Raw genomic sequence first — 13,865 nt, forward strand, 5'->3', positions numbered from 1 at the left:
AACGTGAGGGGAGATGGATGCGCCGAGTGGGTGAATGGAAGCAGAACGGAGTGCGGAGAAGAAGGCGGTGGGACGGCGACCGGGACCCTGACGGCGCAAGTGGAAGGGCAACTGGAACACCATCTGGCCTTTTCATCTCCCGCCAACTTCCTGCCATCTCATCCATCGCCCACCCGAAACGTCCACTCGGTTTCTGCAAGTCCCTGCGCTGTGCGCTCTTGCATTTCTTTTCTTCCGGAACCCTTCTAGTTTTTATATATAAAAAACCTACACACTCCTTCACCATGGCGGCGCCCGGCCAGCCGTCACCCCAGCAGATTGCGGCCATGCAACAGCAGTTCGCCGCCGAAGCTGCTAGGCGCGGAATGACCCCCGAGGAATTTGCCAAACAGCAGCGCGAACAGCTCACTGCAGAGGCAGCCAAGCACGGAATGACAACCGAACAATATGTCACTCAGTTGAGAATGCGAGCTCTTGCCGCTCACCAGAGACAAGTCGAGGCCCAACGACAAGCTGCTCAAGCCCAAGCGCAGGGCCAGCAGCCCCAAGGGCAAGGGCAAGCACCTCCTCAATCGCCAGCCCAACCAGGACAGAACCTGCCTGCACCCCCACAGCCTCAACCCCAGCAGGTGACCCGCCAGGTACCTGTGAACCCTAACAACCCTCCTGATCCGAAGGCGCTCGCCGTTGCTGCGTTCCTGCGGTCGCAGAACCTAAAGACACGGACATGTATCATGGATGGGCAGCGGAAGGAGATGTTCAAAGGTATACACTCTTTATTATAATATGTGTCTGGGAAATACTCATAAATACCAGTGAAACGTGCCATCCGCGCCATCGAGTCCCCAGCTTACGCCAAGGCGGCTGCCAAAAAGAACTCTCTTCTCCCTCCAGTCACCGACCGCGCATCGGCAGAGAACGTCTTCAAGCTTCTTCCCCTGTCCCTTCTTGCTCTGCGCGTGACGAAGGTTGACCCCCATGCGGGCCACAACCACGGCAAGTCCAAGAACCGTGTCAAGGGATTGTGGACGGTGCGCATTGAGCAGCACCAAGAAACCGATCCTATGATGCACTATGTCTGGCTGTGGGAAGGTCCGCAGTGGAAGCAGAAGGTCATGGCTGCGGCTGTAGTAGCAGGAATCTTCGCAGTGGTGCTCTTCCCTCTGTGGCCGATGATGCTGCGCCAGGGTGTCTGGTACCTGAGTGTGGGCATGATGGGTCTGCTGGGATTGTTCTTCGCCATGTCTATTTTCCGTCTTATTCTGTTCTGCATCACAGTCATTGCGGTTCCCCCCGGTCTATGGCTGTTCCCCAACCTATTCGAAGATGTCGGATTCGTGGATAGTTTCAAGCCCCTGTGGGGTTGGCAAGAGGTAAGCCACCTACCATGGCATCGCAGACAGAAACACACTCTCTAACCTTTATATCCAGACCAAGAAGAAAAAGTCCAAGAAGTCCAAGAACGCAGGAGGCGAGGAACCTCAAGCTGCAGCCCAATCCACTCCGTCCGCCACCACAACAGCAACAGCAGCCCCGGATACCTCAAGCACTGTAAAGCGAGACCTTGCGCCGCGCGTGGAGGAAGTTACCGAAGAGTAATCAGTGTACCTTGATTTTATACATTTGACTGCGGAAATCCATTGATCCTTCTTCCTACATGTGTGGGAGATACAACCTTGCATGGTAATCTCTTGCTTCTAATCATATCCCATATTATCAATTTATTTCTGTACGGTAACTCTTGCACGTCCTCGCTTTACACTTCGGTCGCATTTTCCCGTTCCCATTGTTGCTTAGTTAGGTTAGGGGTATTCGGGTTTTGGGTTTACAGCTTGCTATCATTTCCTACTGTTGGCACACAAAAATATATGAGACAGTATGCGCATACTATCATGGATCACCCATAAACCAAACTCTCAATTCCTAAACTAACTTACATGTGTAGTAAGGTATGACATACATTATATGTGTCTAGTTCAATCAATTTATTGCTCCCACTTAGTATGTATCTAGGACTATCTATCTACTATCTGCTTGCTCCATATCACAAACTACTTGAATAAACGAAGAATATGAAGTACTTACTACCACTTCACTGCTAGTAGACTTTGCGACCAAAATCTTGACCGTACTTATCTTCCATTTGATCGCTTGCCCTATTCATTACTTACTATATACCATTATAGTATTTACCTCGTATTGATACCAGTTGCAATTATTTCCCCCTTTCCCCTTTTGATCATTTCATCCAAGTGGGATATGTAGTTTGTGATCATCATCTAGTTAGTTATAATAATCTACCCATTACATAATACCATCCCCTCCCCTCTTCGGAGCCAAGGCGGATGATTCTCGGGATTCTCGACACCAATAACGGGCCGGGCCGTTTCGTTTCCCTTTTGCTGTGTGTATGTTCTGTGTGCACATCATTTACGTATGTAGTTGCCGGAGGTAGATAGACGGATCGAGATCCAGAGTAGGTAATGCTCGTTGCTGGATACTTGGTTGTACTATTGATGGTTTCTTTGAAATAATATTCATGAAAAATGGTAGATTGATTAGGGGGTGGCAGTTAAGTTTGTGCTGCTAATTAAGTGCGGCGTTCTAGAAAGAGAGTGTTGTTGGAGTCCTGAATAGTAGATCCCATATTGTATTAATCGCTAGTATATTCGCTCTGGAGTCACTGTATAGCAGCCTGTATATGATCCAAAAAATAGAATAGAATACAATTTGTTAAGTAAATATGGAATGAATCACACAAAACAGAGAGCCACCACGTCTATCGTTTTGGGGAAGGGTAAAACATGAAAGGAAATAGTAGTAGTAGGAGTAGGAATAGCAGTAGCCTGTGGGTAATAGATAGTAAAAAGTCGACATGTGTGCCAGTACATTCACGAATGGTATCAGGATGTATAATAAGAGGGTGTATATCTGGAAAATGAGTAGAAGATAGAAAAACGCTGGATCGCTATGTAATGATACTATGATCGACATCGTCGACTGTCAAAGTCGACGGACGGAAAGAAGTCGTGCCGTGGCGACGTGGAAGCATAATGGGTAGAAATCGGATAGGATGAACACGTACAAGGCATGCAGGGTTCATCATGCGAATGGGTGAATGTATGTATAGTAAGGAGTGATTAGAGGCTGATTGATTATATTTGCGGCATTCTGGACTGCCGGGACACGCTTCGACTTTGCATGCCATAGCCGGCGGGAACTGGAGCGGAACTCTTGCGCTGTTCCCGGATAGTCTGGAGCGGGGGAGGCGAGATGCACTGTCGCAGGTCGGCGGGTGCATCACCCCAGTTGGTCGACTGTGGGTCGACTGGAGATGGGATTTTAGGTAGTGGACAGTTGGGCGGTGGTGCAGCTGGCGGTCCGATCAGCCCTGGCATGCTCTTCCGGCGACCCATGGCTACTGGCGGCAGACGGGAATTTGGATCTGGTTGGTACATAACAGACCCTCTGGTCGGTTGCTGTGAACCCACGTGCAACATGTTTGGCTCTCCACCGACTGCAGTCGTGGGCCGCGGCACTGGGGCCGCCATGTTGGGTTGTATGCTCCGAGGCATGCGAGAGAGACGGTTGCCTCTGGGGTCCGCTATACGTTGATTTTCCGCTAGCGAGTCTTGGGAAGTGGAAACGCGCAGAGGTGGTCTTTTAGGCTGACCTGCATGGAGTGGCCACGGCTTCTTTGGTTGCGGCCCCGGCTCTTGCGGTTGTTGTTGTTGTTGCTGCTCCTCGCTGGGCTCCTCCGGCAGGAAGCCGTTCGGAACCTTGCCTGGAGATTGGGGTGGAGAAGGAAACGCGGAAAGCGCAGTAACTGTACCTTTGCTGCTTGTGTCCTCCACCGCTGTAGGAAGCTGAGAGACCTGGGGGACTTGGAGTGGGCCAAATCGGGCAGTGAATCTCTTGCTAAAAGACGGCACACTGAAGTTTGGTGCGGGTGGGGAGGTGCTGCGGAGCACAGGATCCGGCTGTGTCGATTGTGCCCGTGGGATCTCTGCAGCCATCTCAGCAGGGGTCTTGATCGTTGATGGAGACGATATGTTCAACGATCGACGTTTCGTTGAGCTTTTGACGCTTGGACTTGCTGTGCCATCCAAAGACGCTGCGACCATACCACCGTTAGGTGGCGAATTGGGGACACTGGCGCTAGGAATGGATGAGTAGAATCGTCCCGTACCGCTCACAGGAGATGTTATTTCGGTATGTGTGGTGGATATAGAGCCCGAGCGGGATTCTGATGCGGCGGGCATGACTATCGACCGGCGATTGAGAGAGACGTATGAGCTCCGACGGGATTGGTCGCTAACGCTGACACCGGTGTCCTTGTCTTCCTCCGATACAAACTGCTGCGGTTTCAGTAGCATAGAAAACCGGTTTGGGTCTTTGGTCACCATTTGGCGGATACTGGGCTTAGTCTGAAGCTGGGGCTCTTCCCCATCGTCGGCTGTCTTTTCTGAAACATACTTCTTGCCTCCACGTGCTTCGATCTGAGCCCGGACGGCCAGGAGCCAAGAGCTCATATCCTCGGGGTGGTCGAACACTAGAAGGAAGCAACGCTCAAGCCGCCGAGATGGAGACCTATGAAACCCAAAGCGAAATCGGGAGGGCTTAGTTGAATCCGTGCCGTCCTCGTCAGTGTGTGATACCTGCAGCACCCAATGCTTCCCAGGAATCGCATCGCTAGCAAAGGCTACAGTTCGAGGACCGAGCTGTAGCATTTTCTCCGGCAGCCTGTCGTATTTACCGGAGCCGGAATACTGTAGGATATAGCCAGCGGTGGCCAGCACATAGACTTTCTGAGTCCAGTCTGCTTTGTTCATTGTTTCGGAGAGAGTGCGCATGTGCCGTTTCCTCTCCTTGTCTTCCTTTTTCTTCCGAGCCGCGCCATCCTCCGCCGACTCTCCGTTAGCAGGCTCGTCTTCACGAGCACCAGCTTTCGCCTTTGATGTGGCATGCATACGCATGATGGAATCCACCGACATGGCGGGGACAGGAAGAGTGTCATGCTTGAGTGCCTGTGGATACGCCTGAAAGAGTGGTGGTGGTTTCCATCCTATCTCACCCGCAGCAGGCTTCTCGTCACCTGTTTTCGCACGGGACTTGGAGGGAAGCCTGGACCGTTGAGATGCTGTCGTTATCGGCGAGGTGGGGAGTGTAGCTGTCGAAACGGTAGTCTTCGGCGTGGCAACAGCTGTGGGTGATTGGATCACCGGAGCTGTTTCGGTTGCAGGATGTGTGCTTTGCTGCTGCAATTCATCGATGCCCGTGAGCTTAGCATCGCTGGGTTGTTTCCGCGAAGACTTGTCGCGTCCGAAGATGTTCCGCAGACTGGACTTCGATGTTTGGCGCTTAACCGGTGTGGCCTGCAATGGGACTCTTTCACCTGCCTCCGTATCACCCTGGAAGTCCGTGGGCCGTGGACGCTGTGGTCTGCCGGGTGGAACCTCCACTGGACGTGCGGTTGGGCGACTGAAGTTGGTCTGTAGAGGGGCCAATCGCTGGCCTCTGCGCTCGCTGACCGATTGTTGAGGGGAATGAATATCCAACGTCATCCTTAGTCAGACCTCGACTGTATGTCCTGAAGGCGGACGTCGGAATGCCTGCTGTCTAGAAAAGGTTGGGATGGGTATATAGTAAATAAAATCACGCGCATCAATTGATCGCAGCAAGTTTGGGTATAATTAACGAATGAATAGATAAATGAAGGGTGCTAACAATGAGTGCCTCATTGATCGATAAGGAAAGATTGTGGTGCTTGAAAATAAGAAAAGTGTCATCGCAAGCTGACGATGATAACTCAAGCATAGATCATATCCGACCGTGTAGGGCACAGCAAAAAGTTGTTTGTAAAGGAAAGATCTCGGATAGGTGTGGTATATTGCACCCGACGTGAATCCGTGGTGGACGGCGAGTACGAATTGAACTCGAGGTCTTGTCTTGGGGCGTGCGCGACAGGGAGTGACGAAGTGGCCGTGTGGGATCAACAGACAACCAAATCAGGGAAAGAGATTGGGAGTCAAACACACGTCATAGTCGGCAATTAGAGTGTGGAGGCCCGTAATTGATAGATTGCGAGAAGACCCAGGGAGCGAAAGAGAGAAGAAGAATTGAAGCAGAAGTAGTAATAGTAGTAGTAATGTGTATGAGCGTGATTGTGTGAACGAGAAAAGAGAAGGAGGAGATGGAAGTGTGACAAAGAAAAAAACGGACCAACGCGAAACAAGACGAAACAGGCTCCAGGCAGGCCAGCAGCGCAAAGTTTCTGGGATTAAATTAGATTATTGATTGCCCGTCCATAGAACCTGCCCCGTCGGGCCTAGCCAGCGACTAGAGGGCTAGTGGTGATGACAAGCAGATCTGAAACGGTCTGCGCGCGCAAGCGAACCCCCTGAGTGGAGGGGAGGGGGATTGGCTGAGCTGGGGATGGGCTGGAGAGAAAGAAGGAGGGTTGAGAGATGAGATCGTATGGAGTAAGATAGATTCGCACAAAATCATACCAAGCAGTATGTGATGTGAATGCGCGACCTGCATCTCTCCCGCCACCCAAGTTGATCACCCAACCCAACATATCCACTCCTCCCTCGGGGGAAAGAATCCATTATGAAATTGGAGAGTCATGTTGATGCCCCTGAACTGAGCCAAACCTTACGGTCCCCACTTTCCGGGCAACGGTTGTCGGTTGATGAGCGAACTAGAGGCCTCAAGAGGGGGTGGAATTCGGTTAGTCGTGTTTGATTTTCTCCGGATGATGAACACATCAAGTGCAAACATTGGAGAAGGGGGGAAAGGATGGAGGAATGGAGAAATGCTTACCTGCAGAGTGACAGGATGTCCGTGTCAGATTAGATGTCGGTAGTATAAGTTGAGTTGGTTGCATTTGGTTTTTGTTCTTCACACATCGGGTCGGCATCTGGTTGGATGGCCTGACCCGAGAACAGGCACAAGAGTGGCACATTCCAGCCATTTTTCTCAGCTGAAAGTTCGACTAGACTGACTTAGTACAAAGTAGCTTGACTGACTGGCTGGAGTGGATTGATTGTTGAACTACGCCTTTTTTGTTTATTGTCCACGAGGAACATAAGCGCTGACTAAGGGGCCACCCCCCTCTCTCCCCCTCCCTTGTTTTGATTGTTTGAATAATAAATCAGATGATAATCAATCATTTTAATCAATTTGGCTATCATGGGAATATTCCGCTGGCAAGTCACTAATCAATACCAATCAATCACACTCAATATTAACATGAATCTCCCCTCAGCTCCTTACGCCACACAATTCCCCCATTCCCATCCAACAATGGGATTGGGATTAGTCTCGACCCGGAGCGCACTTTTTCCCCTGTCCTTGTTCCACCGACCCCATCAGCTCCGCTGCCTCGTCGCAATGCTGCGCCATTTCCAAGTCCTTCTCACTTAAGCCCCGAGGGTGGTGGGTAGTCCAGTGGATATCGACCGATCCGATTCTCTATGATGATTCCAAATCAGCCTCAATCATAACCATTTCACTTCACGCCCCCTTTTTTTCCTCCCTGTGATAGGTCACACTTACCACAGTCATGGTAGGATGGTGCTTCTTGGTCGAACTCTGCGATGCGACCACGTTGACAAAGCTCTGCAAATAAATCCCAAATCGGTCAGATCACCTTGCGCCCATATCATATCTAACACATCGAAGGGAGGGGCGGAAAACAGGGGGAGGATGAGGGGGCCAACATACCACCGCCTTGAAGTACGACTTGAAATAGAAGGTCTTCTTCACGCCCTGTCCATCCTCATCCAGCACCCATCCCTGTTCCTGCAGCGTCTGCAATCCCTGGCGCGCCTGTTCGGGGTTGGTCCCCTCTGCAAACTGTGGGTCCGCCATCGTCGAGGCGTGGCGGCGCAAAGCTATCCGATATGAAGGGGTGGTGTTGGGGAGGTTGGAGGTGTAGGTGTTGAAAGTGGTCGCCGCAGCACGAGGTCCGAGGCGGTGGGAGGAGGGAGGGATAACGCGAGAAGAAGAGGGTCGTAGATGGTAATGGCGGCGAAAGCAGTAACGCTGGAGGCGAGTGACCACCGCTCGGGGCTGCCGAATTGCCCTAGATACGTGGTCCATGCTGAGCGGTGGTAGAGAAGGGTAGATCAGACTATCTGCATAGCTGGCGCCGTCGAGTTATCGCAGCAACAGCTCTCACTAAGCATCGCTCCGCGGCCACCGACCGTCTGTGGCACGTGACTGGGGGTGGCTGCGGACGGGTCGATCTCCCGCGGCAAGCGAATCGCCTGCATCCGCCGTGAAGTGCTCTTTCGCCACAATGCGCTGGTCGATGAATAGTTTCATACTGCCCACATGACCCCCCTGCTTGGTACATCGATTATCTCAAGTCAGCCTCCTGCTTCCTGCACTATTCTCTATAATTAGATGTTGAGCACAATGTCAGCGTTTGGTTCGCTAAACCCCTGGAGCATATACCATGATGAGACCAGATACAGTGCGTTCTTGTCAAGACCAACAAGCATCGCGAGAATCCTCTGATCAAGAATATCTCCCTTAGGAAAACCAGTCCTATACGCACTTATAGATGAAGGGAGCCATAGAAAGCATTGAAATCCCTTGAGTCATTCAATAGGAAGAAGCCAACCAATCCCCTTACATCCCCGGCAATACCACCCGAAGGACCCATCCACCGTTCGACGGGGCACCACATTCGATTCATTCTAGAAAAGCCGACGAATGTTTCAAAACTCCAGATGGCAGAAACATGTGATTCCCCAAGGGCCTGTAGATCTCCCGCAGGCGTACCTGCATCAATCAATGCATGAGAATCAGTGAGGAGTCTGATCTTTCAGACGGCGAGAAGCAAAGCACAGAAGCACCAGTGCCACTACACTCGGGTCCGGTAAGATGATAGCATCGAGCTAGACCATGTCGACAATTAGCCAAGCGCTGTAAGAGGTATCCATCCCAGGGATCGGGGGAGGGTATTCCGAGACTGCCGAATCCGATGCTCCCGTCCGGATCCAGATGCAAGGTCGGTGTCTCCACATTCCAACCATCGGCATGGTTCGGTCATTGCAGATGACCGCCATCTGAATCTGTTCGGTACTGCTTGACTTGGTCCTCCATGGTTCTGCTCCCGCTTGGTTGCACCGTCTGGTTGCATCCCACCGATCCTTATCTCTGTCGCGATCGTGCGGGACCGGTATAGGTTAATGGGATTTTATACTTTAGATATTGAATGGTTTCCAATGGTATCTTTTTATTTCTTGATTGTCCCAGGAAAAGAAGAAACCCCGATCTAGGATTTCTTCGAGGGTAAGACCGCGAACGGCCGAGCCTGCAAAAGCTCATAGCTACACGTTTGAGCCAGCCAGAAATGGCAACAGCTAACCAAGACAGCCCAAGCAGTAGAAAGCTAACCTAGTACTAGTACATGTTCCAAAAAGCAAAGCAAAGCTAATACGTCTCTCATTACTTCCCGAGCCAGCGCCTTGCCTAGAACTGAAAATGAATGTTGCGCATATACTATTGGGTATTGTAGGCCCAACCGTTTTCGGACAGAATATATAAGGGACAGGTCCGTGGATGGTAAAGAGTAAAGCAAACAACGTTTATGACCTGCAAAGGCATCGGCCATGATTGGTATCAACGCTCATTAATCGTCTCAGTGACATCGTAAAAATGTATCCGAGCGGCTCATGTCGCATGCGTAACAAATTCGGCATAAGAGCTCAGCGAGAAAGACTGTTTCTCCGTGAGTTGACACGGGAGTTGACGTTCGACGCTGGGCGGGATGCTATGTAGCTGCCAGGACGACTCCCAAGCGTATGACGAATGCGCAAGTTCTGTTGCGAGCGTGCAAAGGAATTTGCCCTTGAACCGGAAGGAATCTTAGACAGCCGTCGCCCGTGAGTCTGAAGCTCGACTCTCGCATCGGACAGCTGCTGGGCAAATGGCGACCGCTTGCGGAGTGTTGGTCCGTACCAGTAGATGACGTATACTGCAATGACCAGGAGGAAAGAGATACAGACTGGAGGAAAGGCCGTTAGTGTCCCATATCCCCAGACGCAGGGCACATCAATGATAAGACTCACATAGAATGGTAGACGCGTATTCCAGGTGATATTTCCCGCCAATGTCTAAAGTCATTTGTTAGAATCCCACATAAACTGCGACGTTATTATTGTTACTTACTTTCAAAGAATGGTGTGGCAGGGATGGTGAGCACACCAGCCAAGAAGTCTCGAGACCATCCGTTGCCGCCCGTTGCGGAAGCCGAGTACGGTCCGTATGCGCAGATCATATAATCGATAGTGGCCATGTAGATGCTGTAGTTGGCAATACCGACGATTGCAGAGAACACCATGCTTCCAATCCAGTGAACAGGGGGTCCCAAACTGGTCCACGCAAACCCAATCAAGCCAATAGGCAAGCAGGGTGCAGTATAGAGAAGGAACCAAAGTCGAGATTCGTACTGAGCCCGCTCATCGTCAGGCTTCCTGCGCCGCTCCTCAATGTTTCGTTTAATGACTGGGATGAAAGCGCCCCATGCGATAAAGTAGCCCACGAGAATGGGAAGGAACGACAGGCCTAGCTCCACGGTGCCGAAACCCCACTGGTCGTACACAAGGCTGAACGACTGAATGAACATGAAGATCAGAGCATCACTGAAACCGCTCAGCAGAGATAGAGTAAGGACAATCGGCTCCGTCAAGAACATCTTAAAGGGGCGGATCCAGGTGATGAGGACTTCGTGCATCGAGAAGCGGTCCTTGAAGGGGACCAGCTCGTTCGGTCCATAAATATTGGGGTCTTCGCCGCTTTCCCTTCGCTTCTTTGCGATACGGTCCATCATAATCGTTGTCCGGGTCTCAGGTACCAAAAGCAAGTGCGCCACCTGCACGAAACCTCCAAATATGAGCTGAATCCAGATGTTCCAGCGCCAAGGCAGATATGCTTCCACAAAACCTCCAACAACTGGTCCAATCACTGAGCCACCCACTGAAGAAAATACCACACAGGCGACAGCATACTGCTGGTCATCTGCTTCCCAAAGGTCTGCGATCATACCCAGAGTAACTGAGCCACCAGCTGAGCTAAGACCTCCCAGAGCACGTCCTACCATGATAGATGCAAAATTGGGGGCGAGAGCAACGGGGAGTTGCCAAATGTTCACAAGGAACAGACTGAGCTGTAAGATCGGCTTCCGACCCAGTTCCTCACTCCATGGTGCCCAAAGCTCGCAACCAAAGGCGTAGAGAACCAAGAAAATCATAGCACCACACCGAGCAGCTTGCATGCTGACTCCGAATTCTTCGGATATACCGGTGAGGGCGTTGGAGTAGAGACTGGTATTAAAGTTCATTGATGTTTGGACAAGGAAGATCACGGAAATGATCATCCATTTCTTCCAGCTGGGAAAGGCATAGCCGAGTTGGTCGTAGCAGTCTTCCTCAGTCAGCTCGACCTTTTCGGACGCGGCATTCTCCAATTGGTGTAGAGTAGTTCCAGCGTTGGGGTCTGATGGAAGCGGTTGAGACTTTTGCTGCTGTTCCAGAGCCTTTTCGGTTGCTGGATCAAGAATGGTGTCGGTTTGAGTAGAAGACGAGGCTTCTGACTCATGAATCTTTTCATGATTACTCATGTCTCTGTCTGGGCGAGAAGCCATGATGCGCACTGTAACATACTGAATTAGTCGCTGCATGGTGTTTGATTGGAAGGAATGTAAACTGTGAGAATATTGGGGGAAAGAAAGCAAAGCATGAAGCGCAGAGATGCTTCTAGGTTCACGCCATCATGGGATAGTCACATTGGTGTATGAATAGCATGTACTTACAGCCGACCCAGACTGAATAAAGATAGAGAAGACCAGGCAATCAAGGCGAGCAGGTGAGAATGGGAATAGCAAATCACTGGAGGGGAGGAAGGAGCACTGAGAAGTTCCTGTTAAGGGAAAGACAGGTAAATAAGTATAGGGAGGAAGGAGAAGGAAGAAAAAGAGCAGGAGTGGGTGGAGAGGGAGGGAGAAGTAGAAGTAATCACAAGCAGTAGATGGCGGTTGTTAGGTTAAGCCAGAAAGGGAAAGAGCGCAGGAGGACTGGAGAAAGAGATCAGACCTACATGGGACTAGTATCAAAACTACTTTTTCAGGAAAGTACCCCAGAAAAGGCAACCGCGATGGGGTTCTATCACGGTACTTATATCCCAGTAACCAGTCGCATCAGGGGAAGAAGTGGGTGATGTTACCGCAACACCCATGGATCGCACGGGCAGCACTGCAGGAATGACTCTGCTTTATATCAATCCACCAGTTTGCCCATTCCTCTCCAATAGGAGCCGGGGATTGTACATTTAGAGTTCAGTCGGTCCAGGCGTCTCCGATGACTCGGGGCATGGGGAATTAGTTCACTTTGGCCTTTCATGTCCCATTTACACTTTTTCCTATCTTGCTGCAACTTCAGCCTTCTGCCCCCTTTCTACTTTGCCACTCACCATTATTAAGGCCTGGTCTCTGTGGCTTGTAATAATGATGATAGCACTCGCATGGATTCTTGACAGGACTGGCATAACTCAAATTAGGGGAGATTGGATGCATATTTCCCGGATGGGGTGTTGGGTATCGGTCGTCTCTGGCCAAGCAGCCGGCCGCACACGGTTAGGGCCGAATGATGATGCATTTGGCCTGCCGAATCAGGACCGGCTTGGTAGGTACTACATACCACCTAAACCAGACTCCGAAGAGCCCACTTGCCACACTGACACGGCCAGTCATTTTCCAGATAGCTCTGGGGCGATGCTGACGGATCCATCGTGCTTAACTCCGTCCTTAACATCATTCCTTAATCACTCATCGCCTGACCTCTGGGGAGAAACCGGTTGAGTTTTCAGAGCCAAGAGTGGTCGGCGCGACCACCACGGCTTCCCCACTTCGGTGGTTGTTGATATTCATTACTCCCACTGGAGCCGTTCTGGGCCGATAGGACTATGGTCTCTAGAATGCCCGTTTCGGGGAAGCCTGCCACGACACGGGTGCGGGAGGACTTTTTCCTACGGTGAGAGATTGCGAGTTATGTTGAGAAAACTGCACTTTAGACTTTGTGCGCCAGACTCTACATTTTATGGAAAAGGCGCCCTGGACAGGCCGAGAAGGTCCAGCCTGTCAATAATGCGGGCGCAAAAGTGTGCCCACGCAAGGGGCCGGGGTCTCCAGGTGGCCATGGGCGCTGTACATGACTGCGTGGCCTCCCGAGCAGATGGGTCATGAAAGCTGACAACCATGAGAAACGAGAAAATTTCAACAAAAGATATACGCTAAATACTGCTAGTGTTCTTGTCCGAGTTTTGGAGTCCGGGGGGGAGGGTGGGCTGCAAGAACAGGAAGCCACAGCATTGGTCTGTGTTCCGCTTTTTAGGCGGTTTCCATGTTGGACCCAGTTTTCCCTCATCGCATTTCCCACGGGGTTGGATTAGCTGGTCTCGGGGTAGCCGGGGGTGACGTCAAGCCTTCCCTGACCAAGGCGATCGGCGCCCCCAATGCTTTTTTTTCTCTCACGTATTACAAGTGTGTCATCGGCTTATTCAAGTCCTGGGGGTTTGTGTTCCTTCAATACCGTCATTGACTGTTTCGATGGTCGTCGATGTGGTCATGCTAATGCATCTGAACATGTAGGGGGAAATAAGCAGTTAATGATCACGTTTCCCCTACTTTCCAGAAGGCTGTATCGAAACCCGTCGTTGATCGAGCGCCATCACATAAGCCAAGCGGTAATAGACAGGCTTTCAGCAAGCAAAGCCTCAAGACTTCCCACTAGGACTGTTAATACACGAATTTGTGATGACCACTCCGCCACCAACAGGGTGGTTGAACCTCCCGG

General features: G+C 51.1%; 4 protein-coding genes across 4 annotated transcripts; 1 reads left to right on the forward strand and 3 right to left on the reverse strand.

The window, feature by feature from the left end:
* Positions 1-284: 284 nt before the first annotated feature.
* SEC62 (Sec62 family protein translocation protein) lies at positions 285-1,599 on the forward strand (the record flags this gene model as incomplete). The annotated part of the gene is made up of 3 exons (XM_041686313.1): positions 285-765; positions 817-1,373; positions 1,432-1,599. 3 exons carry the CDS (start codon positions 285-287, stop codon positions 1,597-1,599), a joined length of 1,206 nt encoding a protein of 401 aa, XP_041540310.1.
* A 1,556-nt stretch (positions 1,600-3,155) lies between these two features.
* On the reverse strand, positions 3,156-5,564 carry AKAW2_21485A (peptidase family M20/M25/M40 protein; the record flags this gene model as incomplete). Its single annotated transcript, XM_041686314.1, has 1 exon — positions 3,156-5,564. The coding sequence occupies one exon, from the start codon at positions 5,562-5,564 to the stop codon at positions 3,156-3,158; it is 2,409 nt and encodes an 802-aa protein (XP_041540311.1).
* Positions 5,565-7,320: 1,756 nt separating this feature from the next.
* On the reverse strand, positions 7,321-8,106 carry AKAW2_21486A (4a-hydroxytetrahydrobiopterin dehydratase; the record flags this gene model as incomplete). Its single annotated transcript, XM_041686315.1, has 3 exons — positions 7,321-7,476; positions 7,561-7,623; positions 7,729-8,106. The coding sequence occupies 3 exons, from the start codon at positions 8,104-8,106 to the stop codon at positions 7,321-7,323; spliced, it is 597 nt and encodes a 198-aa protein (XP_041540312.1).
* A 1,616-nt stretch (positions 8,107-9,722) lies between these two features.
* Positions 9,723-11,659, reverse strand: AKAW2_21487A (putative MFS multidrug transporter; the record flags this gene model as incomplete). Its single annotated transcript, XM_041686316.1, has 3 exons — positions 9,723-10,021; positions 10,086-10,130; positions 10,186-11,659. The coding sequence occupies 3 exons, from the start codon at positions 11,657-11,659 to the stop codon at positions 9,723-9,725; spliced, it is 1,818 nt and encodes a 605-aa protein (XP_041540313.1).
* Between the last annotated feature and the right edge of the window lie 2,206 nt (positions 11,660-13,865).

This window comes from Aspergillus luchuensis, chromosome 2, assembly GCF_016861625.1.
Source record: "Aspergillus luchuensis IFO 4308 DNA, chromosome 2, nearly complete sequence".
Taxonomy (NCBI): Eukaryota; Fungi; Ascomycota; class Eurotiomycetes; order Eurotiales; family Aspergillaceae; genus Aspergillus; species Aspergillus luchuensis.